Raw genomic sequence first — 13297 nt, forward strand, 5'->3', positions numbered from 1 at the left:
GAAGCAGAACATCCTGCCAAACTAAGGCATTTTCTTGCAATGTCAATGCCAGCAGAGCAAACGAACTAAATCCAGAACCTGAACTAATGCCTTATCACCAGCGCTCTTTGAATGGAATTTAAAATGCCTGAATTTGGAATTTTGCTTCAACAATTTCAGTAAAAATAGAATTTGTATGAGGAAGTTATTTTTAAAAAGCAAAAATAAACACTCAGACATCACAACTTTTACTTCTGCCAGACCATAGCTCACTTTCTCAAAAATTTTGAGACAAAGATAATTTTCACTGGGGAACGGCTCTGTCACAGTATCAACTCATGGCTATTCAGAAAGAAAAGTATTGTTTCAATCTGCTAGTACTAGTGATGGTTTAGAAAGAGAATTGTCTATAATAGAGATGGCATTTGGGGTATTTGTTCATTACTAAGATTAAAAATTTAAGGTACTGCCACTAAACTGCTGTCATCACCACATCCTGTCTGACCACGCTTGGAAAAAATCATCACCAACCTTTCTGGTGTTGCAAAAAAGCACATATGTACGCAGATATACACACAAACACACACACCTGCATGCACATTTATATGACTTTCAGGAAAAATCTGTAGATTTGTAGAAAGATATGTAAAGCTGAAGCAAGCAACCACACTGTTAGCCAAAACAAATATGAATTTTTGAGGTCGACTAATCAGCATACCAAGGCTACAGGCTGGATGGCTAATGAGATCTGCTACCAACCTATGGGCTAGAGAGATGTCAGTTGCTGCAGTAAGACATGAAGATGAGAAATGAGAGAATGAAGTCATAGACCGAGTTTTATTGCATTTCTGGACTCATAAAGACTTTTGGTTGGGCAAAGTGGAGGGAGATGAGTGATGCATTTGGGATATGTGTGAAAAATTAATTTTGTAATTTGCATTTTATTCTTATTTGGAATTAAATCTGAAGCAGTCTCAAGAGCATTTACTGTCTTTATTGTACCCCAGAGTATATTTAGGCTTGAACAAAACAAACTGCAGTGCTTAGCACAGAGCTTCAACCAAACAACCAAGCTGCTCTTCATTTCATTTCAGGAATAATAATAAAATTCTAATGCCAATGCAGAGAGAAATTCATTAAAAAAGCCTTAACCTCTGAGTAAGTCACTTTCTAATCATCCTGTTACACAGACATCAACATTCAAATCAAAGGGATCTGGCTGCACATATCATATTTATGAGAACTTATGTAATAAAGATTGCGAGCTGCACACACTTTACCCTAGTTTTAGACTTGGTTCCATGAATGATAAACAAAGAACCTTTACAGAATAAATTAAGTTCATAATAGCTAAATGCTCCCTAAGTTCTTAACCATCCAAAGCATGCAGACTGCAATTAGAGATTCAGAAACTCCACTCAAAAAAGATCAACACATGAATATTTTATTTATTCCAGCAGCAGGACTATAGTCAAATTGTTTTTGATCACTATTTCCTAGCATTTATTTTCAGATCATATGAGTGCACACTAAGTCTGAAAAAAGGTCCCTACCTTCCTTTTATACCCAGATAAATCTAACAAACCCAATTACATGGAAATCTTCACCTAAATGAGTAATAGTATGTGCCATACAGACAGATGTCGGTACTAACAGATTAGCAGAGGTATGTACTCTGTTGCTCCTCTGAATCCCACAATTAAAAAAAATAATCTACATACTAGGCAAAGCTTATTTAATTTAGCTAAAAAGTAACGTTTACTATTTTCTACATGATACAAATAAAGAAAAAAACTAATCCTGTCCTCTATTTGAACTAGATCCTACTACATTGTCAGCAGAAAAGAAATACTCAACAGAAAATTCCAATTCCTCTAGTACAATATGCAAAGGATATACTGTGCATATCAAATCCTGTTTATCTCCCTACTTCTCTGCAAATGTTGGTCCCAACCCTCAGCTCACTAAACATCCAGCAATATTTTTATCTTGCTTTTATCACAAGAGCTTAAGATGAACAACACGTCATCATTTTAAGACAGAAGCCCTGAGCCTTGTTAATGAAATGAAGGGGTTGATCAGTTCAGACCGAGTTCAGCTGAGGAACTGTAATTTAGGATTCACCATATGAGCCTCACAAATGGAAAATGCAGTGGAAACCAAATGAAAAAACAGTAATTTTTTTTTGGTAAAAAAATAAGTCCCACAACCCTCCCCAATCTTGTTGCAAAAAAAAAAATCACTGAACAGTTCACCACATTCCTTCATGTATTTATCCCACTTTTATCAGACTTATTTTTCAGTAATGTAGGAAAACATTCCGTTTCATTTATGGGCAACACCAACAGCTCAGGGAGATCTAAATATTTTCCATGTTAACTGGAATTCAGACACAGGAGAGGTAATCCCCTTCTGCACAGGCAGAGAGAGAGAGTTCAGGAAAGTACAGAAAGTCTGTCAGGCAGATGGGGACAAAACAGAGAGGGCAAAGAATGAAATCGCCACTACTGCTCTGAAAACTCCAAATTGTACCATGACATTAATAGATTTACAGACTGAGATAGCCTGGACTGTTGCAACATATGGCCAGTGGGAAGCACGTCTCACATTCCAATGATATAACCCCAAAATCTTGCCAAGACTCTTGCATTTACAAAAAGCGTTTCCTTTGTCAAATAGCAAACACTCTGTCTAGATACCAACACTTTCACAGCATATTCTAATTAAATACAAATGTCTGAAAGACACCATTTAAACAAGCTCACAATTGGATTAGATCGGCTCTGAAGCAAATTCTGGTTGCACATGTTTACAGCCTACTCTTACAAAACAGTGATGGAAAGGGCAGCTAGACTTTCCATTTAAATTCCTTAGGGAAGAGTAATTCTAAAGCCATTTTGCCAAAAGAATGTTATTGTCTACATTGGTCCACAGCTGGAAAAAGCCACACAAAGTAGGTATCATTTTCCTGTGGTACTGAATATTGTAGAATATATATTTATATTAAAAACTAGCAGTTAGAAAGCTCTAGTCTTCATGGTTGTGTAAATATCTTTACATACACTAACTCCAAAGAGTATTGCCTTTGTATATGTATGCAGAGTGCTTCACTTCTCCCCTTGCAATTCTTTGAAGCTCCAGGGCTGTGTGGTTCCTCTCCTCAGCTTTCACTGCTATGGCAACCTCTGTGGACATCAATGAAATGGCTAAGAACCAGGTGCATTTTCCAAGCTGAGAAAGTTCTGACCAAGCAGAAACATGCATGGAGACATGCACTGGGAAATGAGAGCTCCAAAAGGGAAGGCAGGAGAGAAAGCAAAATGAGCATCTTTCCAGCTTCTGAAGGGGTAGGGGTGCTGCAAAGAGAGGGAAAGGGACCTTTCCTTCCTTCCAGCAGTCAAGAAGAACTCATAAAGTTCATATTTATCAGACACACCCTAACCAGAGGATAAAAATCCATCATCCTTTAAGTAGTATTAGGAAAACATTCCCTTAGGTAGGGACAACTCACTTGGGTGGTACCCTAGCAAGTATCCTGCTTGTCCTTAGTCTTCTGCCCTGGTCATCTGTCTATTGGGATCCTGGTAAATGTTTTCATTGCCTGGGCAGGTCAGGTGGGTGGAGCAGGATGAGTAGGTGCATGGGTGTAGCTTAGACAGGGACAGAATACAGCACAATAAACCAGAAGAAATCAGAAGAGACGAAACATGCAACGGTGAGTAGGAAAGAGGAAGAATCCAGAAATGTTGAGATAAAGACAGCAAGAAATACTGAAAACACAAAAAAGATACATTGCCATCTCTTATAAGAAAGCAAGAAAAAAATGAAGCAAAACCAGGGAAAAAACGTTGAGAGGGAAAAGGGAAATGTTATAACAAAATCAGGCAAGATTTTATAAATTACAGAAAAAACAGAAATGACAACGAAAACTCACTCTCAGCATTTAGAAAACATATAATAAAACACATATATGCAGCTGTTGTAGTCCATTCATCTCAAACAGGCTTTTTCCCCTTTCTCTATCAAGCTTTGCTTCTCCAGACAGCAGAAATGAGGAAACCTCTTGTCAAATGCTCTATTAATTTATGCTGTATCATAAACCAGAGCTTAGCTGGCTTATTTATGTGATGAACATCCCACCAGAAATGACTGTATGTGAATGTCGCTTACTGCTGTAACTACTGTTGCAGTAGAAAGTATATTCAAATATCTATGATTTCATATGGGGCACAGGGTTGTACCCACCAACTTACTTAACACTACACTGCTTGTGAAAGAATACTGTTGAGCTTGCGTTTGCTGTCTCCAATTTTTCTCTACCAAATATGTAGTCAAATTATGAAGAGGGTGGGACATAATAGAATGTGGGACACTCCCTCTGTATCATGCAAAAATGCCAGTGATACAGGTTCTGGAGACCAAATGCTGGTACAAGTTAACATCAGTGTCTAACCTTATTCTCCTAGGATGTTCTCACAGGAATAACTTACTGAAAATCAGTAACAATTCTGTTGACAGTATAGAGTACAGGATTGATTGTGTCTGTTCTGCAAACTGCATGAAATAAGAAGAAAAAGCACTATATATTTGATTAAATGAGTAAATGTATGAAACTAAATTATTTTGAAATCACAGAGGAAATGCCTTCTTTTGAATTAAATACCATTATTAGATGCCCATTTACAAAGATTAACTCGTAAAAAGTATCTGTACCCCAGAAATCCTTTTATAGTACAAAATGGAAATTTCTACCTTCTTGTGTTATTCCTGCCAAACTTTCTCTTGTTGCATGGGGAGAAAACATGATGTTCTAACTTTAAAGGAATGGGTTCAGCACGTTATTGACATTTTATTTTGTGAAATACAAAGCTAAAGGGAAAATCTGCTGATTGTATCATAAAATATTATAAATGATAAGCATATTGTAAGCAAACCATATGACTAATGTATTCCCTTTGAAAATGAAAAAAAAGAAAAAAGTATTATTCCTGAACAGAACAACCATAAAAACAAATGTGCCAATACTTACGTCAATTAAATCTGAAAGGTCATGAATATAATACTTGAAAACGGATGCATTGGTTGCTTCAAGGGTGAGCAGGTATTCATTACGGGCCTTAATAGATTTCAGCTTGTTTTCAGAATATTTTGCTTGACGCTAGGAAAGAGATTGTATAGTAATGTATTTGAATTACTTCATTTTTCGTATGTAGCAAAACCAGTAACAATTCAAGCACATATTCCTATTAACAAGAAAGAATCTGAACTGCCAGCCTGTTATGCATATAAGTGTAATGCAAAGTGATAACTTAGTATTTTGTTTCAAATGTGACAAACCATATTGTAAGAATTATACTGGGAATAGAGTATTCCCCTCTCTGAACTGCAATTAAGTTATCTATAACTCACTGCTAGTTTATTACGTGTACCTTGTTTGATTTTATTTCTCAGCTGGACTTCTCTGTCTAAAATCATGCTAAAGAATGTCAGAAATGCACTGAATTTACTTCAAATGAATCTAAATAAAAGGAATATTTACTTTTTCCTTCATTTTTTCAATCTTTTTCACAGAGCTCCGTCTCTGGTGCCTTTCTTCTAGTCGAATGTGAAAAACAGGGTCCCCTGACCTCCCAATCTGTTTTTCTTCTTGCTTCTCTGCCTCCTTCAGTTTGCTTTCTGCACTGATGCTCTCTGCATGATACATGTGGTATGTTTTCATGACCTGCAAAAGACAAGAGTCAAAGGAGAGTTAGGAGAAAATGAAAATACAAAGGTATCTACAAAAAAAGTCACGGGGTTGCTGGGTAAAATGTTCTCTTATACATGTGAACCTTGGATAAGTTTCTTAGCCAACAGAGACTAAGGACTTCTGGTTGCATTTATCTTTTCTAATTTATTTAATAGTATACCAATAGGGATTTTTTTTTTCATTGCTCTGATAGGGAAGAGCAAAATCCTTCTTATTAAACTTCAGGATTATTGTCTTTAAGTGAAAACCTGAAATAAGGAGCAATAAAACTAAAGCCATATCAGTGCCATATCTATCTGACTTCCTCAGAGCTAAGTTAACAGCTCAGCTGTGGACACTGAATGTTTGAAAGCGGAAGAACCGTCAGCACTGAGGAAAGAGGAAGGAAGCAGGAAGCCAACAGGAAGCTTTGGTCTGGGAGCACATCCCCAGCCAGCTGGGTGGCTGTCCACAGCCTGGGATGAAGTGGCTCCCAACTGTGCAGCCAGCAGATTGGGCACAATGTAAAACCAGATGAGAGCTGGAGAAGGAGTTTCCTGGTAAATATGTCAGACACTTTCCCCATAGCCCCCCAGTTAATACCATTATCTTCCCTTTACACACATGCTGGCTCTGCAGCCAAGAGAGCTTGGGCTGATAGCCTGCAAATATGCGCTTGCACAGACCACAAAGAAGGAGAGGGACCGGTTCAGCCCAGTCCACCCTTTCTTTTTCAAGCAAGAAAAGCCTCAGCTTGAATGCTGTGTAGTGGGCAGCAAGCAACCACAAACCACCCACCTCTGCTGGGGAGGGCTGTCTCTGCCCCCTTCCAGAAAAGAAAGCCTCTTTCCACTGTCCCCAGCCTTTTGCTTTATTTTGTTGGGGGTTTTTTGTTTGTTTTGTTGTTGTTGTTGTTATTGTCTTAAGTTTCAAGCAAGGAACAAAGCAGGAAGGTATCCTCAGGCGGATGGCAGCCTCCTCTTTTCTTCACAGGGTGCCAGAGCTCTCACCAGCAGATGTTATCTTTGGGCCAAGGCCACGCAAGCCATTTACATCTCCTCCAAAGGACACAGTCAGGGAGGAATCAAACTGGCTGTTCCTTCCTCAGCAAAGCTTTGTGTGACCCATGGCAGAGATGGACTAGATTGGGGAGCTGCCCTGAAATACTCCCTAGGGAGAGGAGTACTTTTTGTAACTGAGTAGTCAGGCCAGGCTAAGGAGCATCCATAGAGTGGCAACATGGGGGACACTAAAGCTAGATAGTGCAAGTTCACTGCAGCATGGCTTAGTGTGGATTGACACAAACCAACTGCACATTGTGTTGGGTGATGGCTGAACTGATGCATATTTAAAGTCCTGTGCAACAGAAAGAACCTTTTAGAGAGTTGCAATTTTGCATAACCACGTATGTTATGCCTATGTTATATACCATAACTGTGTATGCCACTTTAATACTGATGCCATGCTAATGATACAACTGAAATAGTATTGATATTAAAAATTAAACAGGCAACTTCAGTAACTTTCTGTAGGAAGGTAAAACAGTTGGAGACGCCCATCAAAAAGAGTGGCCTTGTTTTAATTTTTAGAAACATATGTTTACAGCTCTCTGCTGAAAAAAAACCAAGCTGCCTGGAGCAGGGCTTAGTGTTGCTGCTGCTGCTGCTATTTTACAGCACAGTTGTGCTTCAAGGCCTGACCGGAGTGCAGAGCTCTCTGCCCGAGCACTGCCTGCACCTGCTGGGAACAGCCGCTGCCCCAGCAGCTCAGTCTACACGGATGATGCAACAACCAGAAGATGAACAAAGCCAGGCTGGGAAGAGAAGGCAAGCCTGCAGAGCTGAGGTCTGCACGGTTCCTGGCTTAACCAAACGGCATGTTCAGCCTCCTGTATCCTGCACTGTTACAAAGGCGTTCCTAAAGTTGTCAATAACTGTGCCTTGGGGTTCTAACTCATACAGCCACACGGAAATAAAAGAATTACTGCAAAGAGAAGAAATGCACTTCTTAAAGAAATGATTTATAAAGTAATTCTGAGAAGCACAAGAGATATGTCTCTATTAAAAATTATGGGAAAAGGAAATTAAAATCAAGGTTTTGTCCTTCTCCTTTGTCCTTTTTATTCAGTTTTTTGAGTGCTTCTTTACAGAAGGCTACAGGAGTTTGCTTTTATTTTTTTATCATTTGTTCTGTGTCAGCTCCACAGACTTTTTAGTTGGTGGGACAAGACTAACCCATGTGTCTTACCACCTAGAAAAATTATTTTCTTTTGTACTCTCTGTTTTTCTGCCTGCAAAGGGAACAATAATATCTCACACTTTCCTAACAGCACATCTCAAAGCATCTGACTTAAGTGGTGAAGCAAGGATTTGTTCTGCTTGCCAAAAGCAGTAAGCACTGAAGTTTTTCAAACAGTATTTCCGAGTGCCACATAGCCTACCCAGCCAGGCATAAATGTCCCCCTGCAGTGGCTATGAGAATTCAGCTTGCCTCCTTGTTGTGTTAAGGAATACAAGTGTATCACTACTAGCTCTCACCAAGAGGCTCAGATGTCTCCATGCTGACTCTGCTAACCTCACAACACTGAAGAGTATTTCTTCCCGTCACTGCCTGCTTACAATAAATATGCTACTAAATCCAGACTGTCTCACTCCACACTGTTTGAAAGTCAAGTTTTGTGTGAGAACTACATGGAGCTTATAGTTTCTATCAGGAACCAAGATGTCTACTTGAAATCCATGTTCTCACAACAAACTGTGCACAAGTTCTTGGTACAAATTCCTGAGATAACTAAAATTGAAAAAGAAGCCCTCCCTTTGGCAGTGTTCACAGGGCTGGACAACAGTTCTACCCAAGCCACACTAGCTTAGAAATCAATACAAACTATGTACAGAGATGTATTTGACTCCTGTCCAGTTTATGTTGATAGCCGTGCTTATCTCATGCACTAGTGACATCATTGTTTTGCAAGCCTCTGGGGAAAACTGACAGCTCCAGCCTTTTCCATGATTTGTCCATGTTCATGTTTTTTAAGAGCTAATTTTGTAGCAGCTAACTTAAACTTGAGAAAGCACTAGAAAGACACACATGGAAAATAAATGGGAACAGGCTAGGGAGCTGGCTATGAAGTATTTTAGTGCACACTTCCTCAACAAATTAGCTTAGAATTTGGATGCTAAATTGCATATATGACCCTTTGCCTTAACATTATACCATCTTTTCTCCCTGGAATTTTTAAAAGATTGTTAGATACTGTAAAAGACAGTAACAGGCTTGCCTAGTTCTTGTAAAGAGACTTACTGTGTGAAGAGTTCTGAGATCCACAGATGCCCGATCCGTGAATATGTAACAGAACCATAGATCCGTTATTCAAACCACAAACAATCTAATGACATAAGCAACAGTGCTTGTCAAATGTCCACCAAACTGCTGAACTGATAGACTATCTTGTGAGAGTATCCATCACTGAACTGACTTTAATTAGTCCCCAAAGTGCTTATTGATCAGCCATCAAGCATGCACTGAAAAGAGAGAGCAAGGTCGTAATTTTGCAGATGCTGAACTGTCGTCATGGCATATGCTGCACTTCTCTGCTATAGTGAACAAGAATTGCCAAATGCGTACTAGTATCTTTCTAAAATAAAATGGTGAGTTTATCTCCTATTAATTTAGCAGGTTTATTTTGCAGATCCAGTGATGTAAAATATAGATTTCTGTCAGATAGCCAAGTCAGACTACAAGCAGATAAAAAAAGACTATGCTACCCAAACTATACACTCTCCCACTTGTAGGTGACAGACTGTTCACTTAGTGATATAAATGTTTCATTTTGTGTGCCAAATTTCCAGCAGCATTCGTAAGACCTCAGCAAGCAGGCTTAGGGCAGAAGATAGCAGTTGTCACAGTGAAGGGCACAGCAGAGTAAGCCCTTAGATAATTACTTCATTTAAACCCACAATTGTTATCTGGACAAATACATCAACAAGACAGTAATTAGTGCTGTACTTCTGTGGGCTACAAGAGAGGAATGTTTCCGCAGCAGGGCGCTGGCTTTCCTTTTCTACATGAGTACTTCTTTTCTACAAAACTTCTTAACCCAAGGTACTAACACTGAATGCTACAAAGTTAAAATATATTGGAATTACCATGTCCTACCATGCGCTTTATTTTTTAAATAAAACTGCATAATTAAGAGCTTTTTCACAGTGTTTCTCAGGAAATAGGCGTTTACCAGAACAGTAGTTGGTGCCTGTTGCAATTACTGTGTTTGAATTGTTTCAGAATTGTCTCTGCTAAGTTTATGAGTTCTTATTAGAAGGTGGAGTTGCAAGGGATTCTGTAATTCAGGTTAGCCAGTACTTTCCCCAAGAAATAAGTAAAATCTCATGCAAATTTTACTACATCAGTGGCCTCTAGCAGTTAAGTAGGCTCAGCACTAGCTGTTTTCAGCATCCTGTTCACTTCCAAACCAACCTCTGATGTGGTTCTAGGAATTGTCACAGATACACTACTACCAATACAGAATGACTGATTTCACCTTCTTAGATCTCTGGTGTGCTACAGTAAATTGAACTTAACTTTTCTGTAAAGAGACTAGATTCTGTGTTATTTCAGCAAAGAAAAAAGAAAATCTGGCAGCAACTACCTTGAGAAATAAAACAGCCAAGATTTCTAAAGAGTAAGATAAAGCAATGGAAAATGCAAGAGGCAAAGCAGCCCTGTCTTGCTTAATATTGAATTGTTTGCTTTGGACTGTCCCTACTTCTTCATTTTTCTGAAAGCCTTACATTTGTATTGCTTGTGAAAAGTGATGCCAGTAGGAGTAATTTGGAAAGCCAAGTGGGAGACATGAAGATGCATCTTTAATCTGTGCATCACTTTTCTCCACCATTCAGCTTCACCCTTATTACTGAAGCAGCTCTGTATTTTTAGCAAACTTGCCACCTCATTGATACCCCTCCATGACTCCTTTAGAGGTCATTTATGAGTATGTCCTGACACCTAAAAAAATCCAGTAGAGACCTCCCTCCATTGCAAGCAAAGAGTCTGCCTACCTTCTGTTTCCTACCATTCCCAATCACTCAGATGTTATTGCCATATTCCAGTCCTTGGTTTGATAATACAAGGTATTTTAGCTTTCCAGAGAAATAGAAGAGAAGTTTGACTGGGGAGTGCTCTCTCACAAAGATGATCTATTGTAAAATCAGTAACTTGTTGCCTCTTTCAAGTCAAGATGTAAGATTTCTAAATCCCTCTGTTCACAAAAAATACCAACCCAAACCTCCTACAGTTTTCAGTTTCACCAGTTTTTCCCCCTGTAATTTCCAGGAAATAAACTCTGCTCTGTGACACCACACAACTAACCGGGCTCCTCTTTCCCCATCCACGCTCACTCAAAAGATACACCTCACTCTAGTTTCCATCGCTTATATCCTTACATAAAACATGGGACTAATTACTAGTCTACATCAGGTTAATGTGTAGTAGGGCAAGGAGTAAGAGAGGAATGCAGCAGCTGGGATGCCACCTGAAAATACTGACTGGCTGGCACCGCCAGGGAGAAACCATTCATAATTGGAAGTACTCGCCACTTGCGATTTATTGCACTTGCAAAGATACAGAATGAAGCTTAGCTATTCAATTGTTTTTAGCATGATCACTTGAATCATAATTTAAGAACCAGTGCATAAAATACTGACATTTGAAAATATAATCTTAAAATGCATTTTTCACTAGTCATATAACACACAGAAAACATATAAATAAGTAACATAATGTGTAAGAAAATCTTCTCTATGTGAAAGAGATAGAAAATGAAAAAGTTTCCCTTACAAAATTCTGATTATTCTAGCAAAGTAAGCCTGCTTTGCTGACAGGTTCTCAGAATATCTTCTGAAGTTGTGGTTCACCTGCTCCTGCTCTTATTTTTGAACAATCCGATACATGATGCGTAATTTTAATGAGGATGGGACAAGTCAACGTCAACGTCAACACAAGCTAAGCTACTCCCAGGGAATAAATGAAGACCTATGGTACAAATTTCCTATTTCCACAATAATTCCTAGTAATGAAAATGGGAAAAGGAATTAGTTACATAAAGTGTAAGCAAGGAGAAAGATCTCTTATTAGTGTGCATTTTTAAAGAACAGTAGGTATTTAATACTTCAAAGCATCTGATTATTTTTTTTTACATTTCATTGCAGTTCTGAGTTTTTCCACATTAAATAAGCAGCCAAAATGCTTTCTAGTCTCTCTCAAAAGGCAGAGGTTAAAACTTTCACAAGTTAAAAAATATATTTGAGCAGAAAGTTTTTTAAATTGAAAATATTCATAACGTACTCTTAGTGGAAGGTGGCATGTCTCTACAATTTCTTAGTAATTTCTTATTTTCTACTCTTAGAGCAGCTTCTTCTTTGCAAAATCTACAGCACTGCTTATTGACTTGTTGGATCTAAACCCTGTGAAAACCAATGGACACAACTCCCTAACTACAGCAGGTTTTAGATTTGGCCCTATGAACAGGTTAAACAGGATTTTCTGAGGCAGAAGTGGAAGACTAGATATTCAGAGATGGGTCCCAAAGTCACCTTATTTTTCTGGCACCTTCTATGATACAAAAGACTAGGACACTTGATACAACATTATCACCAGAAAAAAAAAGTCAGTTATTATTCTGATAGTAGCTTGTATTTGAACCCACCCAGTAAAAACATCTGGACCAAACCAGTAGCAATTCCTTTAAACATCCTGTTTATTCTGGATCATTCTAGATAAACTGGTTTTGAGATATCTCGTGCTTGAGAAGTCTTGGTGAGGCCTCAAGTCTGTCTGGCATGCTAGAGATGGGTGGTAAAGCTTCTCATCATTTGGGTTTGAAACAAGCATTTAATCCAGGCCTTGATCCCAAAGCATTAGAGAAACTCAGGAACATGCCGTCTTAATTTGTGTGTCTAACAGACCCACTCCTCATCCGAGAAGTTCAAGGAGTAACAAATAAAACATGCAATTTCCTTACGTTGGCTACATATCTGTGCCTCAGAATAAGTACTCTTACTTTAGCTTTTAGCGATTTCAATTCTCTTCTTTCATTCTCTTCAATGCACGCTTATGCACAACTGTTTGGTTTTTAATTCTGAAAGGGGACCTCAATTTAGACCTTTCTTGTAAGATATGGAATGATGATAAGAAGTAAACAAATTATTAAACTCTTCTTCAAACACATTAAAAGCTCTGATACATTCTCCTCACTCAAAAGTTTTAGATGTATTTAAACTCCAATAAGGCTTCATATTTTAAGTTACACTTCATGAAGGCACCATTCCTTAAAAAAAAAACCAACCCAGAACCAAATAGTAGGGAGAGACTTCAATATCAGTACATTATTCACAGACTTGAAACTAATTTGGTCTCTTTTGGACACAAAAATTTATCTCACAATAGTAAGATTGAATTCCACCACCCCCCACCCACCCCCTATAAATCATAGGGCAAACAGGAACATGATTTCTCTTCGTAAGTGACTGAGAAGCATACCCCCTGGAGATTAAAATTGTAGACGTTTGTTTTGGTAAGGCCGCTATGATCTTATTC

General features: G+C 38.5%; 1 protein-coding gene across 2 annotated transcripts in view; it reads right to left on the minus strand.

Moving 5' to 3' along the window:
• Positions 1-13297, minus strand: part of SRGAP1 (SLIT-ROBO Rho GTPase activating protein 1) — a 150395-nt gene that overhangs the window by 47068 nt on the left and 90030 nt on the right. For both annotated transcript variants that reach the window (XM_056340622.1, XM_056340621.1), the window contains exons 5-6: positions 5519-5701; positions 5009-5137 (exon numbers count right to left, since the gene is read on the minus strand). In XM_056340622.1, coding sequence (XP_056196597.1) covers positions 5009-5137; positions 5519-5701 — 312 coding nt within the window. The remainder of the gene's footprint in view (positions 1-5008; positions 5138-5518; positions 5702-13297) is intronic.

The sequence above is a fragment of the Falco biarmicus genome, chromosome 5, assembly GCF_023638135.1.
Source record: "Falco biarmicus isolate bFalBia1 chromosome 5, bFalBia1.pri, whole genome shotgun sequence".
Classification (NCBI taxonomy): Eukaryota; Metazoa; Chordata; class Aves; order Falconiformes; family Falconidae; genus Falco; species Falco biarmicus.